Source organism: Mesitornis unicolor, unplaced genomic scaffold (assembly GCF_000695765.1).
Source record: "Mesitornis unicolor isolate BGI_N332 unplaced genomic scaffold, ASM69576v1 scaffold4092, whole genome shotgun sequence".
NCBI lineage: Eukaryota > Metazoa > Chordata > Aves > Mesitornithiformes > Mesitornithidae > Mesitornis > Mesitornis unicolor.
Window position 1 is genome coordinate 6,452 of NW_010169794.1, and position 12,964 is coordinate 19,415.

A 12,964-nucleotide genomic window follows, 5' to 3' on the forward strand; every position below is an offset into this window, starting at 1 on the left:
GCTGTCACGCTATGAGTGTTCTGTGGAGGTTGCTACCAGCACATGAAGGGCAGTGTTTAACGTTGTATTATCAAAGCACTGCCTTGGACTTTAATTGTCGAACTCCTACATGGAATTTAATGGGAATTACAACTGAATTGTAGTAACTTGGTTTATTTTCTCATTAGTTACCTTCATGTTTTGGTCACAGCCAACCAGTTTTTTTACATCTGAATGAACATGCAAGGTTTGTTGCTGCTGTAATAAAGTCTAGGTATTGTTTCCACACATCCTATTTACAGATAGCGAGTAAGATGCCAACACTTTAAAAGGCATTTCCAGGAAAAGAGGCTTAATTTCTGAAGAGCTTCTGTACCATATTTTATTTTGAAAGCTAGAAAATAAACTATTTTCAAAGCTAAATAATAAACTCTAGGACAGAGTAACAAATTGAGTTCGAATTTTTAAAGACCTTAAGTATGTTATATTCATTATATTAAGTGAAGATGGCTCTGTATTGGCATTGTACCAAGCTTCTCGAGACAAATTATTGTCTTGATGCTGGTTCTGTCATCCGTCTCATTCATTTCCTTTTATTCAGGTATCACAGGAAGAGATGACCTTACTGTGGGTGCGATTACAAGTGGGAGAGTGAATTTTTACCCCTGGACAATAGATAATAAATATTATTCTGCAGATATACACCTCTGTGTAGTACCAAACACGTTTCTTGTTACTGGAGATATCGCTGAATCTGTGCAGGCATTTGTTGTGTACTTCGACAGCACAACAGTAAGTAAAATACTGCTTTATCTTTATGATATAGTTGCCTTATCACAGCAATAACCACAAATTATAGTCTCTTCATCTTGTGCCATCCATTCCTTTTAGGCTGTTCTATTAATTGTCAGTGGATCAATGTTAAATTATGCCTGCTGTCAGTGGAAGCAGTTTCCTTCCCTTTTACTATCACACTGCAGCTGGAAGAGAGGTTTTTAGGATACACATATGCTACTAAGTTAAGCAAATCCTCCTCCAGCCTGCCACCTCCAACTTTACTGCTGGCTGCTGCTAGTTCAGAAAGGCTGCTCGAGGGAGCTAAACCTAAGATTCGGTGCTATCATTTTACCCAAAATTGTTTCTGCTAAGCTGGCAGCAGTGAAAACCGTGCTTTGGCAAAAGCCAGAAAGATTCTGAGATAAAAAAAATATATCTAAAAAAGGAACTGTTTTTCACCACAGATGGGAAAGGGTTTACACCACACATTCTGCAAAGATACCTTTAACCAGACATCTCAGGGCTGGCTCAGAATAAAGCAGAGCAATGGGAGGAATTCACTAGCCCCTGCAACAGCCACTTGAGTGTGGAAGGTGGAATAACTGCACATTACACCTGAGATATGCTTAAAATGAAATGCTCACGATCAGCCTTAAGTAGAAATCTTTCCTAACCTACACTAGGATTTCATAATTTAATATTAAACAGGAAAGGGAGGTCCATGGCAGTAGGATTAACTCATCTGTAAGGTAACACCAGAATCAGAAGTGTGTAAGGCAACTTCTCTGATTAGAACAAGTGTCTTAAACATACCTGATACACAGCCTAGCCTATTTCCTTACTTCATTGCTTTTATTTTTACAGTGTTAATGATTTAAAACTAGATTAAAAACTAAAGGTATTTGAGGATATATTCCAAATAACTTTTATTTTTTTCCCCTGTAGAAATCTGGACTTGACAGTGTCTCTGAATGGCTTCCCCTGACAGAAGAGTGGTTACCAGAAGTCATGATCCTGGTTTGCAACAGAGTATCTGAAAATGGTATGAACCTGACCTAGAGTTATTAACCTTGCATAATAATTCATTTTCTAGTTAAATCAATACAATTGTTTTTTAAAATATCTGTGCAAGACTGGGCTTGAGATTTGATTGACAATAGCCAGGTTATGCTCATGACCAGGAACAGAAGCCTTAAGTTAGTTGAAGTCAAAACTGAATCAGAATTTCACAAGCTTGCTTAAAATGAGCTTTGTGTGTCCCATTCCTGGTGTACCAGCATGGATGGGAAGGTAACTAAAAAGGCATTTGTATTATTGGATGTGTATGATCCTCTCTGGCAAAGAATGAGGGTGACTGTTGGTTGCTTAACTGAAAGTACATTCATCTTTTTTCACCATTTGGACATTAAATGTGTCTCTGCTTTGGTTCTAGATTAGTATATGCAGTACAACAAGAAGCTATGAGGTGCAGATATGTCCCTGTAACTTAATTCAGATTCAAACCTAGAGTTAATAGAAGTTTTCATTCACTGTGGCACTTTGCTTACATTTCCTTTTGAGTACCCACTGCAAAGCCATTTGATTTTATGGTATTTGAAAAAAAACAATTAAAAGGAGGAGTTTGTTTAACTGCAGTTTTTGGAGTCAAATGCAAAGCAAATGGAGAACCCACACCAGCTACTATGTACTATTTGCCCATACAATCCAGAATAAGCCAACAACTTTGAGGGAATAAAATGTAGCTAAAGATTCAGCTGCTGCTATTAGTCTCAAATGTGTATGGTGAGTAAGCATTTTTGTTTCTCAACTTCAGGTGTGAACAGACAGAAAGCTCAAGAATGGTGCATCAAGCATGGCTTTGAACTGGTAGAACTTAACCCTGAGGAGCTGCCTGATGAAGATGGTAGGACTGCTACTTCTGTTTTAACGGTTAGAGTGAAAAAGCACACCAAAATATCTTCTCAACAATTGCACGGGCCATGACTTTATTTATGTGCTACATGATTACAGCATGGAATGCTCCCAGTTGGTGAGGCTTAGTCTCAGCTATAAAAGGTCATGAGGAGGAGGAGGTTACTTCCTCCAAGAAATCCCATTTGTCTCCTCCCAAATACAGCTGCTGTTTATGTAGCACCTACATAAAAATAATATCTGCTCCTTTTTCTGGCACTAATCCTAGGGCTGCATTGATAGATGAGAAGCATTTATATTCCACTGTGGAAATAAATCTGAAAAACAAGAACCAGAGAGATGCACAAAGGCAGAAAAGTTTTGTCTTTTTAAAAAAAGACTTAAAAGTGTACATACCAAAAGGAGATTAATATTATTCAGTGACACAATAGGCCGAAAAGGGGAGATTGTGAAAAACATTTTAGGATACTCTGTTACACAGGAAATAAACCAGTTTCAAAATCACTGATTGACCGTATGTTTGTAACTTGAAAAACCCTACCAAGCCAAGTCAGAAGTGCGACGTGTGATGTTCCACCTTTGAAAAGTGACTGTGCACTTCCTGACAGCCTTATCAGCATCAGTCTTATCTCCTCATTTCAGTGATACAATAAAGAAGTGCTTACATCTTACCTCCATAGAGCCAAAATGAGATAACTGACTCCATTTCCAGGCTTGAGTGGAATTAGTCACTAACATTTGCTCTGTTTCAGGTTCACCAAGTACATAGCCGTGACCACAAAAAATTAGTGTAAAAGCCTATACTAGAACTGAAGTCCTACCTTTCCCCCTTTAAAAGGCATAGGTAAAAATTGCCTCTTGAGTAGCTAAGGTGGCACCTTCCCCCTGCCCCCCGTGACTTTACAGATACATTTATTTTTGGCACTTTGTTAGTCAGGGAGGAAGGGATAAACATAATTCTGATTTACAGAAACCAGAAAAATCAGAAGTGGATACCTCTTATGAGTCTTCTTATGAAGTGCTTTAAGAGGAAGTACTAAAAACATAAAGTCAAGCTTTTTTTCTACTGAATAATTGTAAAGAACAAGCTATTTACCATTTAAATAAAGTAAGTAATGGGAATAATAGCAACTCAGGATGTTAATCTTTGGATTATTAAGATGTATGTTCTTTACTGGATTTTTAATATTGATTCTGATTGATTCACTGTTACTCATGCATGGGAGGCAATGTATTCCACTGACTAACATATTTACAGCTGTAAACACGCTGTATGACTTACAAAAGATAAAATGGATAGTGAGAAACATACTGGGCCAATATCTGTTTAAAAATGATGACATTTCTGGCAGCTCATCACAAATAAACAGGAGCTCTTGCTCTGACTGCACTGCCAGTCGGTTGTTTGTGCAGTAAGGACAAGAACTCTAAACTGAGCCTTGATAATGTCCCTGATACAAAACCAAACAGCAGTGACATAGAGGGCAAAATATTTGATCTGAGGGGTCACAGACAGCTTTACATTTATTTTTAAAGGCAGTTTCAATTACTGCACCTGTCCCTGAGTCATCCTAGAAGAGCTGGATTTTTAAGCGATCAGTTTTTGTGTCCAAAGGGTTGTTTGGGTTTTTTCCCCCCCTATTGCTTTGTGAGACCTGCACAAACATGGGAAGCTGACTAAACTGAGGAAATGGGAAAACTGACTTTAAACAAAGGGGTGTCAGATCTACGCAGTAAATAAGTTGAAGTCCGAATAATGCTCTCTATAGCCTTTATTTACCGTAATTCAGAGGGTTACTGGAACATTTGAAGTCAGATGTTGTGGAGATAGCTTTACAATGGTCATTTTCGTTTTTAACAAACATCACACCTTTTTTAAACCGTTTTCTGAAGTTCTTTACTTTGTAATGGAAGGAAAAGTAATTCTAATAATCTGTTTTTATGCCATACAACATTTAAAAAATCTTGGGGTAAAAGATTCCGTGCTCTCAGCAGCAATTTAAAAACTGTTACTATTAAATTTAGTTACATGTAATTTAACAATGTAGGCCTCATGCTAAATAATTAACAAAGCCCCACTCAGAATTCAGATCCCTCTACAAGAGGCTGAGAGCTCACAGTTCTCAGAACCTGCAAGCCTAGAGCAAGTGAGGGATTGAGATTTGTTTGGCCTTTCATGAAGCAAAGGCAAGAAATCAGCGTTTCCTAACAAAAGAAGTAATTTATATCAATTTTTATGTGAAAAGATAGGACAGGCATTTACACACACCTTACTTTCAGTCATGTGATGGTTTTTGGTCTGTTAGGAGTGTAATGTCTGTGTCTTTTGATTTAGATGACTTTCCAGAGTCCACCGGAGTGAAACGAATTGTGCAAGCTCTGAATGCCAACGTGTGGTCCAACGTAGTCATGAGTTATGTAACACCTTCCTCTTTTGTGAATTCTGGAGAATGCCAGGCTTAGTATTTTTAGCAAAAGTTTAAACTGAGCAGAGACAGTGCTGCTGCCACTGCACCAGTACAGAGAACTAGAGCACTCTTCAGCCTTTTCCATGCAATAGCAGGGTTTTGGGTATTGCTTTCATTGTCCCTTGATGCACACAGAAGCTTAGAGGCAGCAGGTGAGATTTATTCCCATTTCAGCATCTGTTTCTGTTCCCTCAGTACTTTCACAAAATCCCAGAATGTGAGGAGTTGGAAGGGCCCTGGAAAGCTCCCCCAGTGCAACCCCTGCCAGAGCAGGATCACCAGAGCAGTCCCACAGGAACACGGCCAGGGCTTTGGGTGTCTCCACACAAGGAGACTCCACAACCTCTCTGGGCAGCCTGGGCCATGCTCCATAACCCTCACACTCACAAAGTTTGGCCTCATCTTCAGCTTGAACCTCCTGTGCTCCAGCTTGGGACCATTGCCCCTTGTCCTGGCATTGGCCATCCCAGAGCAGAGCCTGGCTCCTTCCTCCTGACACTGCCCTTTCCCAATGGATCCCCAGGAATGAGGGCACCCCTCAGTCTCCTCTGCTCCAAGCTCAAGAGCCCCAGCTCCCTCAGCCGCTTCTCAGCAGGAGATGCTCCACTCCCTCCAGCACCTTTGTGGAGATCATCACTTTAATTCACTCTCTACCAATAACATGAGTAAAATATTCCCCTAACTCTTTGAATTGTAATGAAAAATGAAAGCTTGTTTCATCAAACTCTAGCAGCAAATAGGTAGTCATTATCAACTTGGTCTAAAAGCTGATACATAGTTTAGTGTAGAAGTATTAAATTCCAAGTTTGTTATAATTTTTTTGAAAGTAATTTTTGAAACAGATGAGACCAGCAAGCTTGGAGATGAGATTTGGCAAAGAAGGATGTCAAATGTCTGTTAAATGAGGCACTGAGTGCATTGCAAGAAGGACTGGCTTCCCTGCAGAAAACCCCACATGAGTACATGGAAACCATAGAATTATTTTAAGAGTACAAAAGCCAGGCAACCCCAGATAATTTCCTGCAGATAACAGATTATGAGGTAGAGGTAGAATTTTGGAAAAATCACTTTAGGATTAGACTCATTAGAGAAGGAAATGCTGTGGCTAGCCCAGAGTTACTGCAAGTGTAGATCCTTCCGTTTTCTTGAAAACCTTTAATTACCTTTCTAACAACACAAGCTGTTGCAGGAAGCTTAGGAAGATCCAACTCTTGCAGAGTGCTTGGCCTTACATTTCTTGTCTCACAGTGTCTTATCCCACCGACAACCCTTCAGTGCCTGTCTGCTCCCTGGGGTACCATTTTCCACTGTTGAGGCTTCTTCCTTCCTACATCTTTTAACTGTGCAATGATTTCAAGTGCTGGGAGGCTTCTGCTTGTTCCTGTAACTGCGAGGTGCTTACTGGGACTCAGTAGAACCAAGATGAGAACTACTGAACTGACAATATTGTTAATTTTGTTTAAGGGAGCCTTTTGAGTATTGCTCATACCACATCAGAAGGAGGTTAAGGTCGATTCTAACTTCATGTAACCCTTGTAGAGAAGTAGGTAGCCATTTGAGATGGTGTAAAGTTATCTCTCTAGTGCTAAAATGGTTTTCTTAACGGCATATTTCCTGCGTTTGATAGATGCCACTTCACAGAACAGAACTTAGTCACATGTTCTTCATGAGGGAAATTCCTGTGCATCATTAGTGTGTTCTGCAAAGGTCACGCTCCTTGAAAATCCACGTTTTCTATCTCCACAGTACAGAAACCACACAGCATCAATGCACAGCACTGCAAACCCCTCAGGAAGTGTGCTATATTTGGAAGTTGCAGCCTGACTGTGCCTTCAAAGGGAAATCATTGAGCTCATTTTGCTTAAAATAAAACTTTTTACAACCTGTAACGTATCTTTTGTTTTCAACTTCCTCCCGATCCTGGAAACTGGCTGCCACGTAAATCAAACTTGAGCTTTTCTACAGAATTACCTATAACCCCTGGCCATTTAGAAACCACGCAGTCATACTTCATGTGAAGGATTTTAAGGTATTTGTGTAGTAGTAAAAGCTCATAGCACCGTTAGGTGTAGCCATCCAAAAAGCCAATGTTACTGCCTTACTTCAGCTTTATCTTTGTATGAGAATTTAAGTTTACAGACAGAGCAGGAATAACTTTTCTCAAGTACAAGCATTAAACCCATATCATTTTAAGATGTTTTGTCTTAAACCCAAGCACAATTATTCTTAAGTTGTGAAGTAGGTCTTTTTTCCACACATCTACGAAGAAGATTCATGACCTTTTGATTCTTTTCTCTAACCATGTAGAGAACCATATTCATTCTCACACCAATTCATAGATACTAAACATAGCATAGTTGAATGAAAAGTATTTTTACATCCAGTAACACCACATGCTTTGTGAGTAAATTAAGCAATATTGTCTCTACTAAAGAGACAGCACCCAAGCAGTTTTACCTGAGAGCCTGCAGAGAGCAATTCCCTTTGTAGCTGCTGTCAAGTTGTTGGTTCTCCAGGTCTCAGAGCTCTTTTCAGTCCAAAAATCAGGTGCTTCTTTTTCTTCCCCTTGTGCAGAAGAGCACATGTAGTTCTTCAGCTACCATCTTCTCCCCTCAAAGGTAGCTCTCTGCTGTTGTCCTTAGCTGTCCCTCCAAGAGCAAACTTAGTTCTCCTAGATGATAAAGAAAAAAAAACCCAATTTCCTGCTTCCTAGAAGGAAGTACTGGGCCAATTTTCTGCTTAAATACCTGTTCAGTGATCCCAGCTGAAGCTGGTTACCCAGAGTGGGGTCACTCATTAGGCTGGCTCTCTTTACAAAGACTTAGCCTGATTTAGGGGAACTATTTCAACTTAGTTATTGAAACAAAGCGTGAAATTTGACCTTTTTCAATTCCAATTTTGTATGGAAGTCAGCATCACCACATGTCAGCCTATGGAAGGAGAGCAGAGAAAGCAGTGGAAAACGTTCTGTTATCAGACAAGCATATATGAATCTTGAAGCCATTCTCAGGGCACAGCACACTAACACTCCACAAATATTGATGAGTGCTACCTGTGAAACCATAAAGACTTCATCATAATGGAGCCACGGATTACTACAATGAGTTGAGTGAGATAATTGTTGGCTTTGATGCTGTAAACGCTGTGTAAGGCATCACCCACTTCCTGAATTGCACCCAGAAGTTGAAATAACTTTTACATCCAATAAAAAGAGTTTATAGGAAGGCTTTTTCAAGGGTGTGCCTGCAACCAAGTGTTATGTCTGCCACCTCCCTAACCAGGGCTCCAGAAACAAACAGCTGCTTTTCAGAGATCCCTGCTGAAGGCTCCAGCATTTTCTAACTAGAACAACATTTTGGGGTGATGCTGGCTGAGGATGTGTATGTGTGGTGCTGGGGGGATGGAGCCACTGTCATTTTTGTGTACAAGATGAACTGTAGGAGATAGGAGAGGTTACACGATGAGGTCACTTCACCCACCCCTCTGCCAACGCGGGGATGTTCTCTCTCAAGTACATTCTGGACTGCGAGGTCCCATCTTCAGATGACTCAGAAATTGGCTAAATGTTGAGCTGTGCACTTTCAGAGCTCTTTGCTCAGCCTGCTGGAGCTCGGGGAAGCTGCTTTTGGGTTTCTGGGCCATCTTTTCTCACTCAATTGCCTGTTAATTCGGCTGGCGGACATCGCAGCCTTTCACATCTTGCGACTGAACATTTTGAAGGTGACTCCTTCGGCTCCACTGAATCACTTCTTCCCAAACCTTTGGCGAGTGATCTGTTAAAGCAGTTAAAAACCCTATAAAGCAGAGCCAAACAAATACCTGCTGAGGGGTGGGGGAGCACGAGGGGAGGAGGACAGGACCCAGAGAAGATAATTAAACAGGAAATGAGGGCTTAGGAATTCTCTGAGGGAGACTTGTTTACATGTTTTCTAGATAGCCGATGCTTCTAGTTACACATTTACCTCTTTGAAATGAAGCTTTGTATAAATAGCAAGGAAATTTGGACAGTGCATAAAAATGACATCATCTCGACATCTGAGTCTGGAGCTTAGTCATTAATGGATTATTAATTTAAAACACATTTTTTTCAAGAAGTAATCTTCTTAACCTTTCTTCTGGCACCAGTCATTGTTTCCTGGCTGTTTGCAGTACAATAAGTTACTTCTTTTTTAGGTGACTAAATACTCCGATTTTCAGAAAAATCTCCTGAGTCCCCAGTGTCACTGCAAACGTTGACTGCTCAGAGCCAGGCCAGCAGAAAACATGGCTGAGAAAAACTCCAACCCATAACATTACCTGTTATGGATACATTATTATTTAAAAAAAATAGAGTTTTAAAAATACTGTATCTGTATCTTAGATGAAAAAAAGATGATTGTTTAAAGTTTATTAACTATTTTTTTTAGGTTGGGTTCTAAAATGCCATTGAAATACAGGGTAGGGTAGCAGATGTGGAAAGCCCGAAGCACCCTGCAGTGTGAAGAAACACTGGATTTGATGGCTGGGTCCTCCCATGATTTCTGAATTAGACCTCTAAAAACTGCCTTGGCTGTTACTGCAGTGCTCAGCCAATTCAGACCATTTGTGTGTGAGCAAAGGCACTTGGTGCACTTCCTGTGTTTAACCGCAGCCTCAGCGCTGCTTCCCATGGATGGTGAGAGCTGCTCCACCGTACATCAGTAATAGCAAATGCTCACATTTCTTGTGGCTTACACATCTATTCCCTATTTGCAATATTTAGCAGTAAATATTGCTAATAGAGTTTTAAAAAATCTTATGAAAAATTTCTGCTTAAAATACATTTTCAAGTGCACTGACAGTTTCACAAGGTTCTGTGTGTGTGCGTGTGTGTCTTCCCTGAAATCTTCTCTATCCCACCTGGTCACTTACAGCTCTCTGTAATAATACTGTGTTTTCTGGTTTGTTTTCAGACAGGACCCAGGGCTTTGGGCTTCTCAGCACGTTAGCAGGTGCCAACTGCAGCATCGGGTCGGCAGAGAACCGGGATGCAGAAGTAAACAGTAATTCCTAGTTCTTGTTCTTTGCTCGTACTGTTTCTTGTTTCCTGGTGCTGTGGTGGTGGGGGGGGCTTTCTTTTTCCCCCTCCTTTCTCAAGAGATGCTTCACAGCCTGGAAAACATTTTGAAGTCTGAAAAACCGCAGTTTTCTTACAAGTTCTTGGTACAGAGCTGTTGGGTGTTGATCACACTGACTTCATGCTGAAATGCTTACCCCATACAAACCTCTGGAGCCAAGGAAAGATTATTAAAAGCTCCATTCAAGATGTTTTCCATTAATATCCAAGAGCAGTATTTTGTGCAACGCAAAAACTATCACTTGATAAAAAAATAAGAACAAATTTATCAGGGAAAAGCTTCATGTAGTACCTGTGTACAGTGGCTTTTCCTAATACATGTGGTACAGGTTTTGCAGTAGGTAACAGCTTAAGAGTGCATTTTGGAAGTCAAAACAGGAGGCACCTGATTTGCTGACAGCGCTTTTTAGGTGCGTTACTGGATGCTGCAGTATCTGTTTGTCTCCTGACAGTCCAATCCCTCATCAGCAGACAGAGATGAACCCCACTTAGAGGACAGAGAAGATGGAGCAAGCACGGACAACCCACAGGTTGACAGCATCGTAGGTGAGCTCATTCACTGCTTGGAAGACTTTTTGGGGCAGGCACCATTGGCTGGGATGGTCCCAAAAAGCCACCGGCTGCTTCTCAATTAAAAATGTGGCATAAAAACCCTGCCAGGAGATGGGACTTTCCTCTAAGTTGTATATGGAGACCTTCTAAAGGTTGAGTGTTGGTAGCTGTGGTCTCATTACTCTTTAATTTACTCTGTGGCTGTTCTAGGCAGATCATTTTATAATAAGCAAGAAACCTTAAATATTAAATGAACTCAGAAACGCTCTTGCAATGTAATGCATCAGAATTAATTACCACTGTAATGATGCCATGAGTTGTCTGTATGAACAACCAGCAAATTAAACGTTTCTTTCCCTCCTATGGGGATGGAATTTGCAGATGTTAAAGCACTGTTTTTATCAGAAAAGCTTTCACAACTGCTGACAAACCAGAATAATTCACTTTAAACCAACCCACGTGCATTTCTCTCAGATCCCATGTTAGATATGGACATTCAGGAGTTAGCCAGCCTAACCACGAGAGACGGCGACCTGGAGAACTTTGAGAGGCTCTTTTCAAAGCTGAAAGAAATGAAAGGTAACATACCAGGGAGCACCTCCTGCAGTTACTCGAAGGTGTGCCCGCAAACAGCTGCAGGAGGCATTTCTTCCCCTGCTCGCTCCCAAGCTTGGCAACCTGAGCCGTGTTCTTTTCCGCAGATAAAGCTGCAACGTTGCCCCATGAACAGAGGAAACTCCACGCGGAAAAGGTGAGGCTTTGAAACTGGCATTGAAATGATTACAAATGGGGTTTTCCTTTCTAAGGCACAGCTACTTCTCTTGTAGAGGTCCTATGTGAAGAGCAGTAAGAACAAACCACACTGTTCTGAAACACCAGAAAAGCTTTCCCCTTTCCAAACTTCTGAAGTGAAGGCCCTGCAGGCACTGAGGACATAAGCCCACTTCCACTTAAGTCAGTGGAAAAGCCTCGATCTCCAGCAAAATTTAATTACACCTTAATTAGCACAAGTTTTGTATCCCATTTGCCTCCATGAATTCCAAATTAGTGCCTCTGTGCTGCTGAAATTCCGTAATATTCAGAGAGGATTAGCATTGTACTCAGATGGTTGCTAGATTTAGCTGCTGCTCAGTTCCTGGGGCTTTTTGGGGTGGTAAATGCAAAATCTTCAGTCATCTGAGGGGAATGTTTCTCCCTTTCCCATCTTGTTTTCCATCCTCAGGTGGCCAAAGCGTTCTGGATGGCAATCGGAGGAGACAGAGACGAAATCGAAGGTCTCTCCTCGGATGAAGAAAACTGAGTTCTCGTGTCGCTGTGAGCAACAGAGCAACCCCACAAGAGTGAGCTTTCCCTGCTACGAGCCTTGATTGCGAAAAGCCCCATTTAGCTTTAGTTGCTTTCTTTGGTGAAAGGATTCCCCGCGTCGTTGTCGTAAGTAACACATCCACCACCACCTGACGGTTGGCGTGGCTTTGTCTGACTGATCGTTTGTTCTCTCTCAGAGGATTCTGGAAGGCGATGCATGCAGTTAGAGGAAATAATAATTAGTCTGCATTTTTCAAATTAACATTTTTATTGTTTCCTCCGTTAAGTTTAAATAAACAAATTTACTAGCAGTTCTCTTTCTACATATGGCTGGTGGTTGTTAAGCGACTACTTAATTCTAAACTCCACGGTTTAGATGTAGGCCTGTTTGATGTTTTTATGGAGCTTTATAGCTGAGTTACTAGTTAAAACAAACCAGATTTCTATGAGCCATGAAGAGAAAGCTGCTGGGTTGTCCCCTGTTGTGGGATGCTGTGCCAAGGCTGCAAGGTTAATCCTGCTGAGTGCCAGAGCTATTAAAAACGGCCCGCGGGCTCTGAATCCTGTTTGCATCTGGAAGTAGGTGGTCCTTCCCGGCAAGGTCAGGTGTTCAGCCACACTCCCTGCCTTTCCATTAGAAACTACATTTGGGGTGCAATGCAAGACAGATTTTTGCTGCTGTTCCAGGGGTGAAGTTCGCTGCCCAAACCTGCACTGCCTGGCCTCCAAGGCCTAGCAGAACGCACAGACCTTCTGTCCCACAGACCTACAGAGAAAAGCTTGGATTTCAAACCCCCGCTGTCATTTATTACAGACTTATGTTCCTTAGAAGGCACCAGAGCACAAATCTCAGACTGCTGCTGCACGGTGTTAAGGG

At 41.3% G+C, this 12,964-nt stretch overlaps 1 protein-coding gene across 1 annotated transcript; it reads left to right on the forward strand.

The window, feature by feature from the left end:
- Positions 1–580: 580 nt before the first annotated feature.
- On the forward strand, positions 581–12,082 carry AAGAB (alpha- and gamma-adaptin binding protein; the record flags this gene model as incomplete). Its single annotated transcript, XM_010179476.1, has 9 exons — positions 581–771; positions 1,702–1,798; positions 2,570–2,659; positions 5,003–5,080; positions 10,067–10,149; positions 10,683–10,776; positions 11,257–11,361; positions 11,484–11,533; positions 12,005–12,082. Coding segments are annotated over 9 exons (866 nt in total), but the record flags the coding sequence as incomplete, so codon positions are not given.
- Between the last annotated feature and the right edge of the window lie 882 nt (positions 12,083–12,964).